General features: G+C 38.5%; 1 protein-coding gene across 1 annotated transcript in view; it reads left to right on the forward strand.

Moving 5' to 3' along the window:
• The window catches only part of LOC129242125 (transmembrane channel-like protein), a 107,148-nt gene that overhangs the window by 49,308 nt on the left and 45,367 nt on the right, over positions 1 to 12,473 (forward strand). The window contains exons 5-6 of the mRNA XM_054878683.1: positions 6,292 to 6,419; positions 9,659 to 9,763. Of these exons, the coding sequence (XP_054734658.1) occupies positions 6,292 to 6,419; positions 9,659 to 9,763 (233 nt within the window). The remainder of the gene's footprint in view (positions 1 to 6,291; positions 6,420 to 9,658; positions 9,764 to 12,473) is intronic.

Here is a 12,473-nt window from a genome sequence, read left to right on the forward strand (position 1 = left end):
ACGCAACACCGTTAACAAGGAAGTAAAAATACAAAAACAACGGAATTTTCGATTTCAATATCGACTTTGTTATGAAAAAACTTCAACGGTCTACAAAACTGCATACTCGAAATTTATGAAAATTTGATGAAAATTGAAGTTGAATTTTTTTTTAATTGCACAACATTTTAAGCGTGGATTCGTATAGATTTTGCAGGAGATTGAATTATTTTGACATAAGAAAAATATGAAAATCAAATGAAAAACAAATAAATTTTCAAAACTAGGCAATAGGCCACTATGCTATAGTTATTTAACGTACTGCATCTAAATCCGTACAGGGATGGATAATGTCCAAAATACGAGTGCTTAAATCACTTGACATCAAATCGCTCTACTGCAATCAAAATTAACCAAAATGGCGCTTCCAGAAGAAAAACGAAAATGTGCCTTTTAGAAAGTGAATAAATTTCAGCCGAATTCGGTATATGGTTTAAGCTGCTCTAAGGCCGAGCCGTTTGGACCTTCTAGGCGCATAATTTGAGATTTTTGTATGAAATTCGCACTAACCAGGTGCGATAAACTGTGAGTTTTTCAAATCAGCCACCACGACAACAAAGACCGCGAGTGTTATGCGCAATTCAGCTAGTCTCACGTGCTTCTTGTTCTAATTTAGGTATACTTGCCCTAACCACTATTAATTCGTACGTCTACGATTTTCACTCATAATCATATTCCAAGGTCATTGTAAACCTCTTCTTTCTAAATATATTCCATAGAAAATGCACTTGTTTTAAACGTGGAACAGTTTACATTAAACAAAAATACAATCTTACTTTATTCAGGTTATTGATATTTTGTTATTAATTTTTATATGGTCTTCTTCGTGATTGCCGCTTTAACCGCTAAAGCGATTTTGGTCGAGTTTAACAAATCGCGACAATCGTTTCTTTTTCGTGCTAACCGGTACCAGTTGGGCACACCAAGTGAAACCAAGTCCTTCTCCACCTGATCTTTCCAATGCAGAGGAGGCCTGCTTCTTCCTCTGATACTACCAGCTGGTACCTCATCGAATATTTTCAGAGCCGGAGCGTTTCTATCCATTCGGACGACACGACCCAGTCAACGTAGCCGCTGGATCTTTATTCGCTGTGTTATGATTATGTCGTCATAAAGCTCATACAGCTCATAGTTCCATCGCCTGCGATATTCGCCGTCGCTTACGTGCAAAGATCTAAAAATCTTCCGTAGAATCTTTCTCTCAAACTCTCAAAGGGGCAGTTTATCGCATGCTGCCATCATGCAAGTTTCTGCGTCATATAATAAAACGGGCATTATGAGAGACTTACAGACGTTAATGTCAATATCATAGGCATATGCCAGCAGTTGTATGCTATTACAAAAAATGGTGCCTGAGCGATTACGTTCTGCGGCTCCAGCAACAGGTTGACGAAGTCACGCGACCAAAAGTCACCCTCTCTGAAACCTTGTTTGGTATTAAGTGGCTCAGAGAGCTCATTCCCAATTCTGACGGCGCTGCCGGTGTTGAGCAACGTCATCTTGCAAAGTCGTATTAGTTTTACGGGGATACAAAATTCAGACATCGTGGCATATAGGCAACTCCTTTTCGTACTGTCGAATGCGGCTTTGAAATCGACAAAAAGATGCATATATTCCTAGACTTTCATGGATATATTCCTAGACTTGGCGTATTGTGAATAAATACACTCCTCACAAAAATTAAGGGAGCAAGAAAAAAATTCAAATTTTTTCAGGTTTTTTGACGGACTGTATCTATGTGAAAAATGATCGTACCAGAAATTTAAAAAAAGCATTTTGAAGCTCCAGGGCTCTACTTTTCGAATCCGTGGAGCAAAAATTTTGCCAGGCCACGGTTTCAACGCAATCTGAAAAAGTATGACGAAAAAAAAATTTTCCAAATTTTTATCTTTCTTTCTTGGGCTCCACGGGCTCGAAAAAAATTTTTTCGATAAAGCGATCATATGGACCAGAAAGCCTGATTATTCAGCTTCATTTTCCTTTTTTTAAATTCTTCCTACGTCCATGTGTCACGGAGATATCCGGAATTGAACAAGAAAGGACCCTTTTGTCCTCAAGCAGCGATATCTCGACAACGAATGGTCGCATCGGAAATTGGAGGACGGTTTTGGAATCTGCAATAAATTCCCCATAAAATTCCGTGTAGACGTTTCACGGCGAAATTTTTTTTTTCTTTCAGTACTTCCCTGCAAAAAGTGGAAAAAATTGAATTTTTCTCTTGATTTGGAAAATCGGCTGTATCACCGCAAATATTGAGCATTGAGCAACGGTTTTCAGGGTTTTTTTCACCTTAATGTATCCCTAATAACCCTGTAAATTTTTAGATTGATCCACTGAACCGTTTATCCGGGCCGATCAATCAAAATTTTTAAAAAAATTAAAGGAACAAGATGTTTACCCTTAAACATTTTGTAATTTTTTTGAAATGGAAAAATCTTTTTTTCTCTCACTTTTTTTCTCAATTCTGCACCAGATACTGCATTAGTTCAAAAAAAGAAACACAAAAAAAAATTTCGAAAATTTTTTACACACATACACGTGCGTAAGCACAAAAGAAGCGTGAATCCGACCGAGCAACCTCCACGTGGTGCGCTTTGGGTAACGCAAATGCCGGCGGTGGATGTTCCAATCCACTTTTATGTGGAATAATTTCAGTATTTGACTCAAATTTAAAAAAAAAATTTTTTCAAAAAATCAATTTTTTTTTTTCGAAAATTTTCGAAATTTTTTTTTGTGTTTCTTTTTTTGAACTAATGCAGTATCTGGTGCAGAATTGAGAAAAAAAGTGAGAGAAAAAAAGATTTTTCCATTTCAAAAAAATTACAAAATGTTTAAGGGTAAACATCTTGTTCCTTTAATTTTTTTAAAAATTTTGATTGATCGGCCCGGAAAAACGGTTCAGTGGATCAATTTAAAAATTTACAGGGTTATTAGGGATACATTAAGGTGAAAAAAACCCTGAAAACCGTTGCTCAATGCTCAATATTTGCGGTGATACAGCCGATTTTCCAAATCAAGAGAAAAATTCAATTTTTTCCACTTTTTGCAGGGAAGTACTGAAAGAAAAAAAAAATTTCGCCGTGAAACGTCTACACGGAATTTTATGGGGAATTTATTGCAGATTCCAAAACCGTCCTCCAATTTCCGATGCGACCATTCGTTGTCGAGATATCGCTGCTTGAGGACAAAAGGGTCCTTTCTTGTTCAATTCCGGATATCTCCGTGACACATGGACGTAGGAAGAATTTAAAAAAAGGAAAATGAAGCTGAATAATCAGGCTTTCTGGTCCATATGATCGCTTTATCGAAAAATTTTTTTTCGAGCCCGTGGAGCCCAAGAAAGAAAGATAAAAATTTGGAAAATTTTTTTTTCGTCATACTTTTTCAGATTGCGTTGAAACCGTGGCCTGGCAAAATTTTTGCTCCACGGATTCGAAAAGTAGAGCCCTGGAGCTTCAAAATGCTTTTTTTAAATTTCTGGTACGATCATTTTTCACATAGATACAGTCCGTCAAAAAACCTGAAAAAATTTGAATTTTTTTCTTGCTCCCTTAATTTTTGTGAGGAGTGTATATGGCTAATTGTGGATTTTTCAGGTCTAAAGTAAAAAGTCTGATATGGTCCTGTCCACTGGTTGATGGTGAGTTTCAATTTTTATTTGCTACTACTTAAAAAACTCGAAAGAGAATTGGCCATTATTAATTCGTGCGGCTGATATAAACTTAAATAGTAGGTACTTAGTGACGTCATTATTAGTATCAATCACTACTTTGCATTTGTTTTTCATGGGAAATACTAGCTCCCCGTACTCTTCTGTTGCAATCGAGCTCCAAATTGCCTAAATTTTAACATTTAATTTCCAAACAGTACTCGAGGGCTGATAAACATTCGATGGGGTTAAGACCGGGACAAGGCTAAGGGTCAGCCCAAGATATCAATATTGCTTTTCTGGAACCTATTTGTGAGTTTGGCTGTATGGGACATAACACCGTTTAGGGAAGATAAATTTATTCATACGATGGCAGCAGAGTGTACATATATATAATTGGCCCGTAATACTGTGGGCAAAAAGTAAGGTGAATTTGGTTGTAAAATGAAAAATCTTTATTTATTCTTGTAAATCGATTTCATCCCCTTCAAAATAATCCCCTCTCGATGAAATACTCTTATGCCAACGATTTTTCCAATCCCCGAAACATGCCAAATAGTCCATTTCCGGTATAGCCATCAGCACCTTCTTCAATTCAGCTTTTATCTCCTCAATCGACTCGAAACGCGTTCCCGGAGTGGTCTCTTGAGTTTTGGGAATAGTCAGAAGTCACACGGAGCCAAATCAGGCGAATACGGTGGTTGCGGAACGATATGCGTGGAGTTTTTGGCGAAATGGGTAGGAAGAACGAGTGCAGTGTGAGACGGTGCATTATCGTGATGCAAAACCCAAGAGTTGTTGGCCCATAATTCTGGTCTTTTTAGACGAATTGCTTCACGTAAACGACGCATAACGCTCAAATAATATTCCTTATTAACAGTTTGGCCAGGTGGAAGGAATTCATAGTGCACCACACCACGAAAATCGAAAAAAACTGTCATCATGACCTTTATTTTTGAACGACTTTGACGTGCTCTTTTCGGTCTGGCCTCGCCTTTTGCACGATATTCGCTTGATTGGTCGGTTGTTTCAGGGTCGTAAGCATAAATCCAAGTCTCATCTCCCATAATGCTGCATTTGAGCTTGTCCTGATAGTCTGAAAGCATTGTTTCACACACATCAACGCGACGACTTTTTTCCAAGAAATTGAGAGTTTTCGGTACCAAACGAGATTTGACTTTTCGTAGGCCCAAATGGTCTTTCAAAATGGTTTTACAGATCCTTCTGATATTCCGATCATATCAGTGAGGTCTTTAACAGTCAACCGATGATTTTTGAGCACTAACTCCTTCACTTTATTGACGTGTTGGTCATCTGTTGACGTCGATGGTCGTCCGGAGCGCTCCAAGTCATCAACACGTTCTCGACCCTCTTTGAAGTCTTCGTACCACTTATAAATAGTTTTCTGCGACATGGTCGAATCACCAAATGCCTTCTGCAACATGCTAAACGTTTCCGCAGCCGAAATTTCATTCCGCAAACAAAATTTGATGGCACTTCTCTGCTCAATCAAATCAGACATTGTAAAAATCGAAAAATGCACTCTTGGTCGTTTGGTAAACACAAGCGTAAATATATTACTGATAATGACATTCACATGAAAATAGGCCCAGATCTTATTAACAGTGCTGCCAACTCATGAAAAAAATAACTAGAGCGAAATTTTAATCCCGCGAAGTTTGACAAATAAATTCACCTTACTTTTTGCTCACAGTAGTACACCCTTTTTGGGTGCTTAGTCGAGCTTCTCCTCCTATTTGTGGCGTGCGTCTTGATGTTGTTTCACAAATGGAGGGACCTACAGTTTCAAGCCGACTCCGAACGGCAAATACTTTTATGAGGAGCTTTTTCATGGCAGAAATACACTCGGAGGTTTGCCATTGCCTGCCGAGGGGTGACCGCTATTACAAAAATGTTTTTCTTAATTTTGGTGTTTCACCGAAATTCGAACCAATTCCGAATGGTGGTCACGCACCAACCCATTCAGCTACGGTGGCCGCATTAAATATGCATTAGCTGTGTAAAAATCGCAAGTGAATTACAAGTTTATTTGTAGTAGTGAACTCAGCAAAGTCAAAATTCAAGACGAAAATTAGCTCAACATACAAACAAAATCTTTCAATCTGATCCGTTTTTATGCCAGTTGATGTCAAATATTCAAATCTCATAAAGGCGTGCGTGTGAGTATGTAAAAATGTGCTACAAGAATGATAGAAAGATTATTCTTTCCATCATGTATGTGGCATGCATGTCCCATTTTCATGCAATACATACATACCATATGTACGTCTTTGACGATGCCAGAGAGTAACTAATCATAGCCGACAAACGAATTTCGTTAGCAGTACGTGACTTTTGCTAATTTGTTTTTGTTTTCCTTTTTTTGCGCTAACCGATTTCATTGGATTGCGACATAAAAATCCGATGTTTCTTTTTTGATTTCTTTCCTCATATGTTCTGCACGTGTTTCAAAACCAATTCAGCTAAACATGTATTTGTACTTGTGTGTATGTTAAGACTTTCTTATTTTCTATTTTCCTCTATTTTGTCAACAAAACCCAAACAATCCATCAAAACATGAAATATGTAACAAAACAATTCAGATGAGGGCACAAATCAGGAGTCAACACAAGAGCAAATTTTCGAAAACATTCGTCTACATAAAGAGGTTATACAATCAGTAAAACTACAGCCATGGCCTATGAGAAAAAAGCTAAAACTAGTTCGACAGGTGAGTTATTATATTGGTGCTTGTTTATTGAATCAATGAGCCGGTAAGGGATGCTAATAAAAGCTCTTACCTATGGTACTCAAAGGCAAAATAAAAATAAATGTAAAAATCAAAATAAAAATAAAATAAGTGAACGAAAATCACCAAAGAGGTATTATGATAGTGGAAGCAAATAAAAACTTATCGAAATTTATTTTTAAGCTAAAGTATACGCAGATAAGCCAAAAATGCTGTAAATCATTTTTTTTTATTTGTAACAATAAATTTCGATTCCAATTATGTTTGCATATGAGAAGGTGGCTGTCCCAAAAGGGAAGACACTTCCACATGAATGAGAATGAACATATTAAAATACCACTGTATCAACGGTATATAAGTATTGTATTAGAGAAAGTATGCGGAGAAAGTGAAAAATGGTTCTTGTTGACAAGAAGATAAAACAAAGTTGATAGGATCCACTGATGGCTGATACCCACTGCAGATAGTTCTTTAAGAGTGTTTGTAAAATTAGATTCAGATTCGCTGAATCTTAGTCTCATGAAAGCAAGGCAACTAAGGAGTGAATAGTGGTATTATTGCACAATGTCGTTCATATAACAAAAAAATCTCAACGCTCTAAAATTATTCTTCGAATTAATCTTCAATTAGTGGACAATGGTCTAAGTTCTTATATGTCGGTTCGACTCGGCGATATCGATGATTTCACCAATATTTTTGAAATAGTGACCCAGCAGAAAGTACCTCATCTTCAATGCCCATATTACCATTACATTAAACTCTAGTATGTATTACAATCCTGCTGCTGCATTCGATACGGAGTATTGTGCCTATAAATATTTAGCATACATTTTTTTGGCCGCCTACTCTGAATTTTGAGCTCGGTAGCAGTGGTACTGAATAATGCACCGATGTTTTTCTTTAATCCAATCTTTAATTGGAACGCTGAAATACACAGCTGGCTTCATCAAACATAAATCTGTTAGAAATCTTTTTTAAACATAATATCAACTTTAAATTGCCACAGAGCATCTCTCGTTATAATTTACTTATCGTGCGACATAGCTCACTCAAGACATTGGCAGAGAAAATGGGCTTGATTGGCAAATATTGAGATTTGTTGGAATTTTTAATTCCCATAATATGCCAGCGCTCGCTAGGTTGACGTTAAGTCTATCTTTTCACGAGCAGACCACAGGTAGTCAACTATAACTAAGTTCTCATATGATTTCCAAATTTTTAAAGTATCAGATGCGGTCGAGAAGTCGGCCATTCCCCGCTTAGTTTCGAGTGTACCATCAGCGAGACTAGGGCCCTATTTACCGCTTAGTTGTCGTAATAGATATTTGCTTCTTTGACGTTTGTTACACAGAAGTCGTCAGGGTGCCTGATCTACTCCTTTAATCCAATTTCACGTAGCTAGTATGATAAGTAAAGGATGTTTTGTTAAGAGCTTGAGAACTTAAAATGATAATACAAAACAGATATATTGTTGGAATAAATTTTTTTATTATTATCTGGTAGATAATTTCATGGCATTTATTTTTCTAATATGATATCCGGTATACCCTATGATCAAAAATTACAGGGTTGCCGGTTTCCTCGATTGCCAAGGCGTAGTGCACCATGAGTACCTTCCATCGGGCCAGACAGTCAATAAGGAATATTATTTATCCATTTTGAAGTGTTTGAGAGATGATGTATGTCGCAAACGGCCGGAAATGTGGGCAAACAATTCTTGGATTTTGCATGATGATAACGCGCCATCGCACCGAGCCCAAATTATGCTGCATTACCATCGTGCAAGCACCGCATTCACCTGGTATGGCCCCGTGCGACTTCTTTTTGTTTCCCAAGTTGAAGTTACCACTTCGTGGAAGGAGATTTCAGTCGATAGAGGAGATCAGAGAGAATGCGACGAAGGAGCCTACCAGGGGTGCATGGAGGACTGGATTAAACGTTGGCACATGTGTGTTGCTTCAGACGGGTCATATTTTGAAGTGAATAAAATAAATTTACCAGAAAATTTAACTCTGTTTTGTTTTATTTAAACGTTCCTGGTACTTTCTGATCATAGGGTATGTCCGCCGCGGCTACGAGTTAGATGGTCCATTCGATCAGTCCAATTTCGGACTACTTTTTCCAATGAATGTGGCTAATAAATCTATGAACTTCGCAAACAGACTTTTTTTCAAAATAAATTTCCGCAATAAATTAGGAAGTATTACTGTCAGCTGTTATCCCATAGTCATCGATATCGATAGTTCTTATTCAGCTAAAACCGCACCTGATATATGTTCGGGATATGAACTAAGTGAGACCGTAATTACCACTAGGCGCAAGTTACCATCTCAAACTTATCTGCCACCTTTGCTTTACCGCACCAAAACGAAAAAGCTTCAACTTACCTATGAAAATGAAAAGGACTCAAAGCAAAATGAAAAACTACCTTCCGGATAGAACAGACACAGCGCAGTGCAGTTGACTTTGTTAGTTTGCTGCGTTCCGTTTCCTTTTAAGCATCCAACAAATGTAATAAAAAAGAGAGAGCGGGCGTGCATGTTAACAAATTTTCTGCATTTCTTTATCTCCACATCTTTCGGCTGCAGGACAGGTTCAGCCTACATTCGCATACAACAATGCTAAGCTTAATACAACATATAAAAAATCCAACACTCATATAGTTTTTAGAAGTGTTCGAGTAATTTTTATTAACTTCGTGTACTTTACGGTGTTTAAGTTGAATTTTGAGCTACGCTGTATCCTTCAACTAAGTGTAATCTTTGCCTTTTCGAACGAGACAAAAAAGGTGCATCAGAAGGCAAAAATTTTCCACAAAAATGCTCCAAAAGCAAGAGTCCCATAGTTTCTTATACCGATTGATCATGAGAATATGCAAAAGATATATTTTTTGTTTTTCCTCTACCAGAATCCAGTGCCGGAGTTTTATTATTTTGGAAAAAGTTTAATTTAGTCATACAGTGTAATTTTATGCATAACGAACCAAATACATTAGATTGCCACTCAACACCAATAACAGCTGTGTCCTCGAAAAACGTCAGCTCGTTTCCGGCTCAAATGATTAACGCTCACATGTACTTACTTATTATAAATTCCAAGCAAATAACACAAAGGAGAGAATGAAGACTTAACTTGATACTTTTAACTTTTTCACTTTTCATGTACCCCCTAACCCATCTTACACGAAATGGAAATCGGTGGAACGTGTGGTTTGCGTTCAGGCCAAGACATATGTGGCCCGACACGAAGGAGCTTTACAAGAGAGATTCGCCATGTCGCGCAGCACAAAAGATTTGTGGGCGAGGTTTACAATTTTAATGGCAGCGGTAAGTGCTTTCTTCTACCACACCGACATGCACACAAGCACACACCATCAACACATCCGGCACTTTGAGCTAACAATGCTGTAGCATTTAAAGTTATTGAGGTTATGCTACAATTTCCACTACTTTTAAATTTTTATTTAGTTTGGTTTTTTTTTTTGTGATTTATCTGCTTTAGATATAGAATTTGCATCCTTAAATTTCTACATACACGCTTTTACTTCAAGTGAATATATGCACTCGTATATGCAGGGATGAGTGCATGAGTATGGATATACGCAAACTTGTCAGCAGTTCGGTAGTAAGCGGGTGGCTGCTTAATGTGCTCTCACTGACGCTTTAAGTGTGTCACGTGCCACATGTGGCACGTTGTGGTTAGAAAGCAGCCAGCACCGCTTTACTTGCCACTTTCGCCGGAAATTATGACTGAATTCCTTTATGCTGCTACAATGTAGCAATTTGCTTCAAGCTGCTGCGAATTTCGCTTACAATACTAAAACTTTGAATGTTAAGAAACGTACACACCCCCACACATGATGCTAGTGCACACGCCAAGTGCCACCCAACCTCATCGTAGTCAATGTTTTTGCTGTGAACCACAGTTGATGGTGTTGCTGTCACAGACTTCCGACTGCGTCAAATTGCAACTTTTACTTACTAGCAAAATCAAGCCACAAAAACGCTTAAGCTTTTAAGTCATCATAAATGTAATGGAATTGACATAACATGGCCGGCGGTATAAAAACAAAAAGTACAACAATTATTTCAATTACAATAAAAACTATTTTGAATAGCAAATCCATCAACTTCGGGATCTGGAATTTATTTGCCATCAATCTCGGTATTTGCGGAATTTGTGATTTCTTTCGAAGAATGAAGATAGCAAATACTCTTTTATAGCAAAAACAAAAGTGCGTATATATAACTTCCTTTAACTCCGGTGAGAGCGTAGGACCCAGATTGGTTTCAATAATACCTTTATTTCGAAAATATGAGGGCTTAGCCCAAGTTTTCTGGTCCCATGGTAGGGCTGTTTGCTTTGAGGGCATATAGCTACGACTTGGCCTATGGGCATGCCATTGATGCACGTTTATACTTAGTCCTGCCATAAGTTCTGTTACAAGGTAAGTACGTTATAGATATGAAATTATAATACTTTTTTTAATGAAGTTAGTTTTATTTAATCATGTAAATATTAAACAAAAAATGTAAGTCTTCATTCGAAATGGTTACCATTTATTTTTATACAAGCCTTCAAACGATTAGGCCATTTAGCTATTTCCATGGATATTGATGTCGTTGCTCCAACCAAAGATTGTTTGAGACTCTCCAAATTTCAGTGAGGTATTTGACATGGATTTATGGAGGGAACACTTTTCGAACCTGTTAAACGGTGACAGCTGCGCATGTCATAGAGAATGTGAAGATCCCGATAACCCAATCGTTGACGACGGAATTGTCGTTCCGCTACCCGACCATGACGAGGTGAGAATAGCAATATCACGGCTAAAGAACAACAAAGCCGCGGGCGCCGACGGGCTGCCAGCTGAGCTATTCAAACATGGCGGCGAGGAGCTGGTAAGGTGCATGCATCAACTTCTATGCAAAATATGGTCGGATGAAAGCATGCCTGCCGATTGGAATTTAAGTGTGCTCTGCCCAATCCATAAGAAGGGCGATCCTGCAATTTGTGCCAATTACCGCGGGATTAGTCTTCTAAATATCGCCTATAAAGTTCTAGCGAGCGTATTGTGTGAAAGGCTGAAGCCCACCGTCAACCAACTGATTGGACCTTATCAGTGTGGCTTCAGACCTGGAAAGTCTACCATCGACCAAATATTCACAATACGCCAAATCTTGGAAAAGACCCATGAAAGGAGAATCGACACACACCATCTTTTCCGCGACTTCAAAGCTGCATTCGACAGTACGGAAAGGAGTTACCTGTATGCCGCTATGTCTGAATTTGGTATCCCCGCAAAACTAATACGGCTATGCAAGATGGCGTTGCTCAACACCAGCAGCGCCGTCAGAATTGGGAAGGACCTCTCCGAGCCGTTTGATACCAAACGAGGTTTCAAACAGGGTGACTCGCTGTCGTATGACTTCTTTAACCTGATGTTGGAGAGCATCGTACGAGCCGCAGAACTTAATCCCTCAGGCACAATTTTTTATAAGAGCGTACAATTGCTGGCGTATGCCGATGATATTGACATCATCGGCCTTAACAACCGCGCTGTTAGTTCTGCCTTCTCCAAACTGTTAGCACGAGAAAGAAACGACTGGCGCGCTTTGTTAATCTCGGCCAAAATCGCGTAAGCGGTTATCGCGCCAATTAAGAAGAAGAAGAAGATTTGACATGTCATGCTCTCCAATTCCGATTACAAACTGTAGTCCAATAGATTCAGATCTGGACTTCCAGACGGACAATCTTCTGCAGATATGAATACGAATATTGTTTCTCCACCACTGCTGGGTGGATTTGCCTTATGGGCTGGAGCGGAATCTTGCTGGAAGATACAACGCTCTCCATTGAAGGTAATACTGCTCAACTGCTCTGCACGCCTTCTAAGACATCATCCTGGTACACTCGGTCTTATCCCCTTTTTCGCAGAAATGAAGAGATGTAACGCCTTCACAAGACACTCCCCACCAAACCATTACGGAAAAAAGGCAAAATAATGAAACTTTTTTCTGCGAATTTGTTTTCGCA

This window comes from Anastrepha obliqua, chromosome 3, assembly GCF_027943255.1.
Source record: "Anastrepha obliqua isolate idAnaObli1 chromosome 3, idAnaObli1_1.0, whole genome shotgun sequence".
Taxonomy (NCBI): domain Eukaryota; kingdom Metazoa; phylum Arthropoda; class Insecta; order Diptera; family Tephritidae; genus Anastrepha; species Anastrepha obliqua.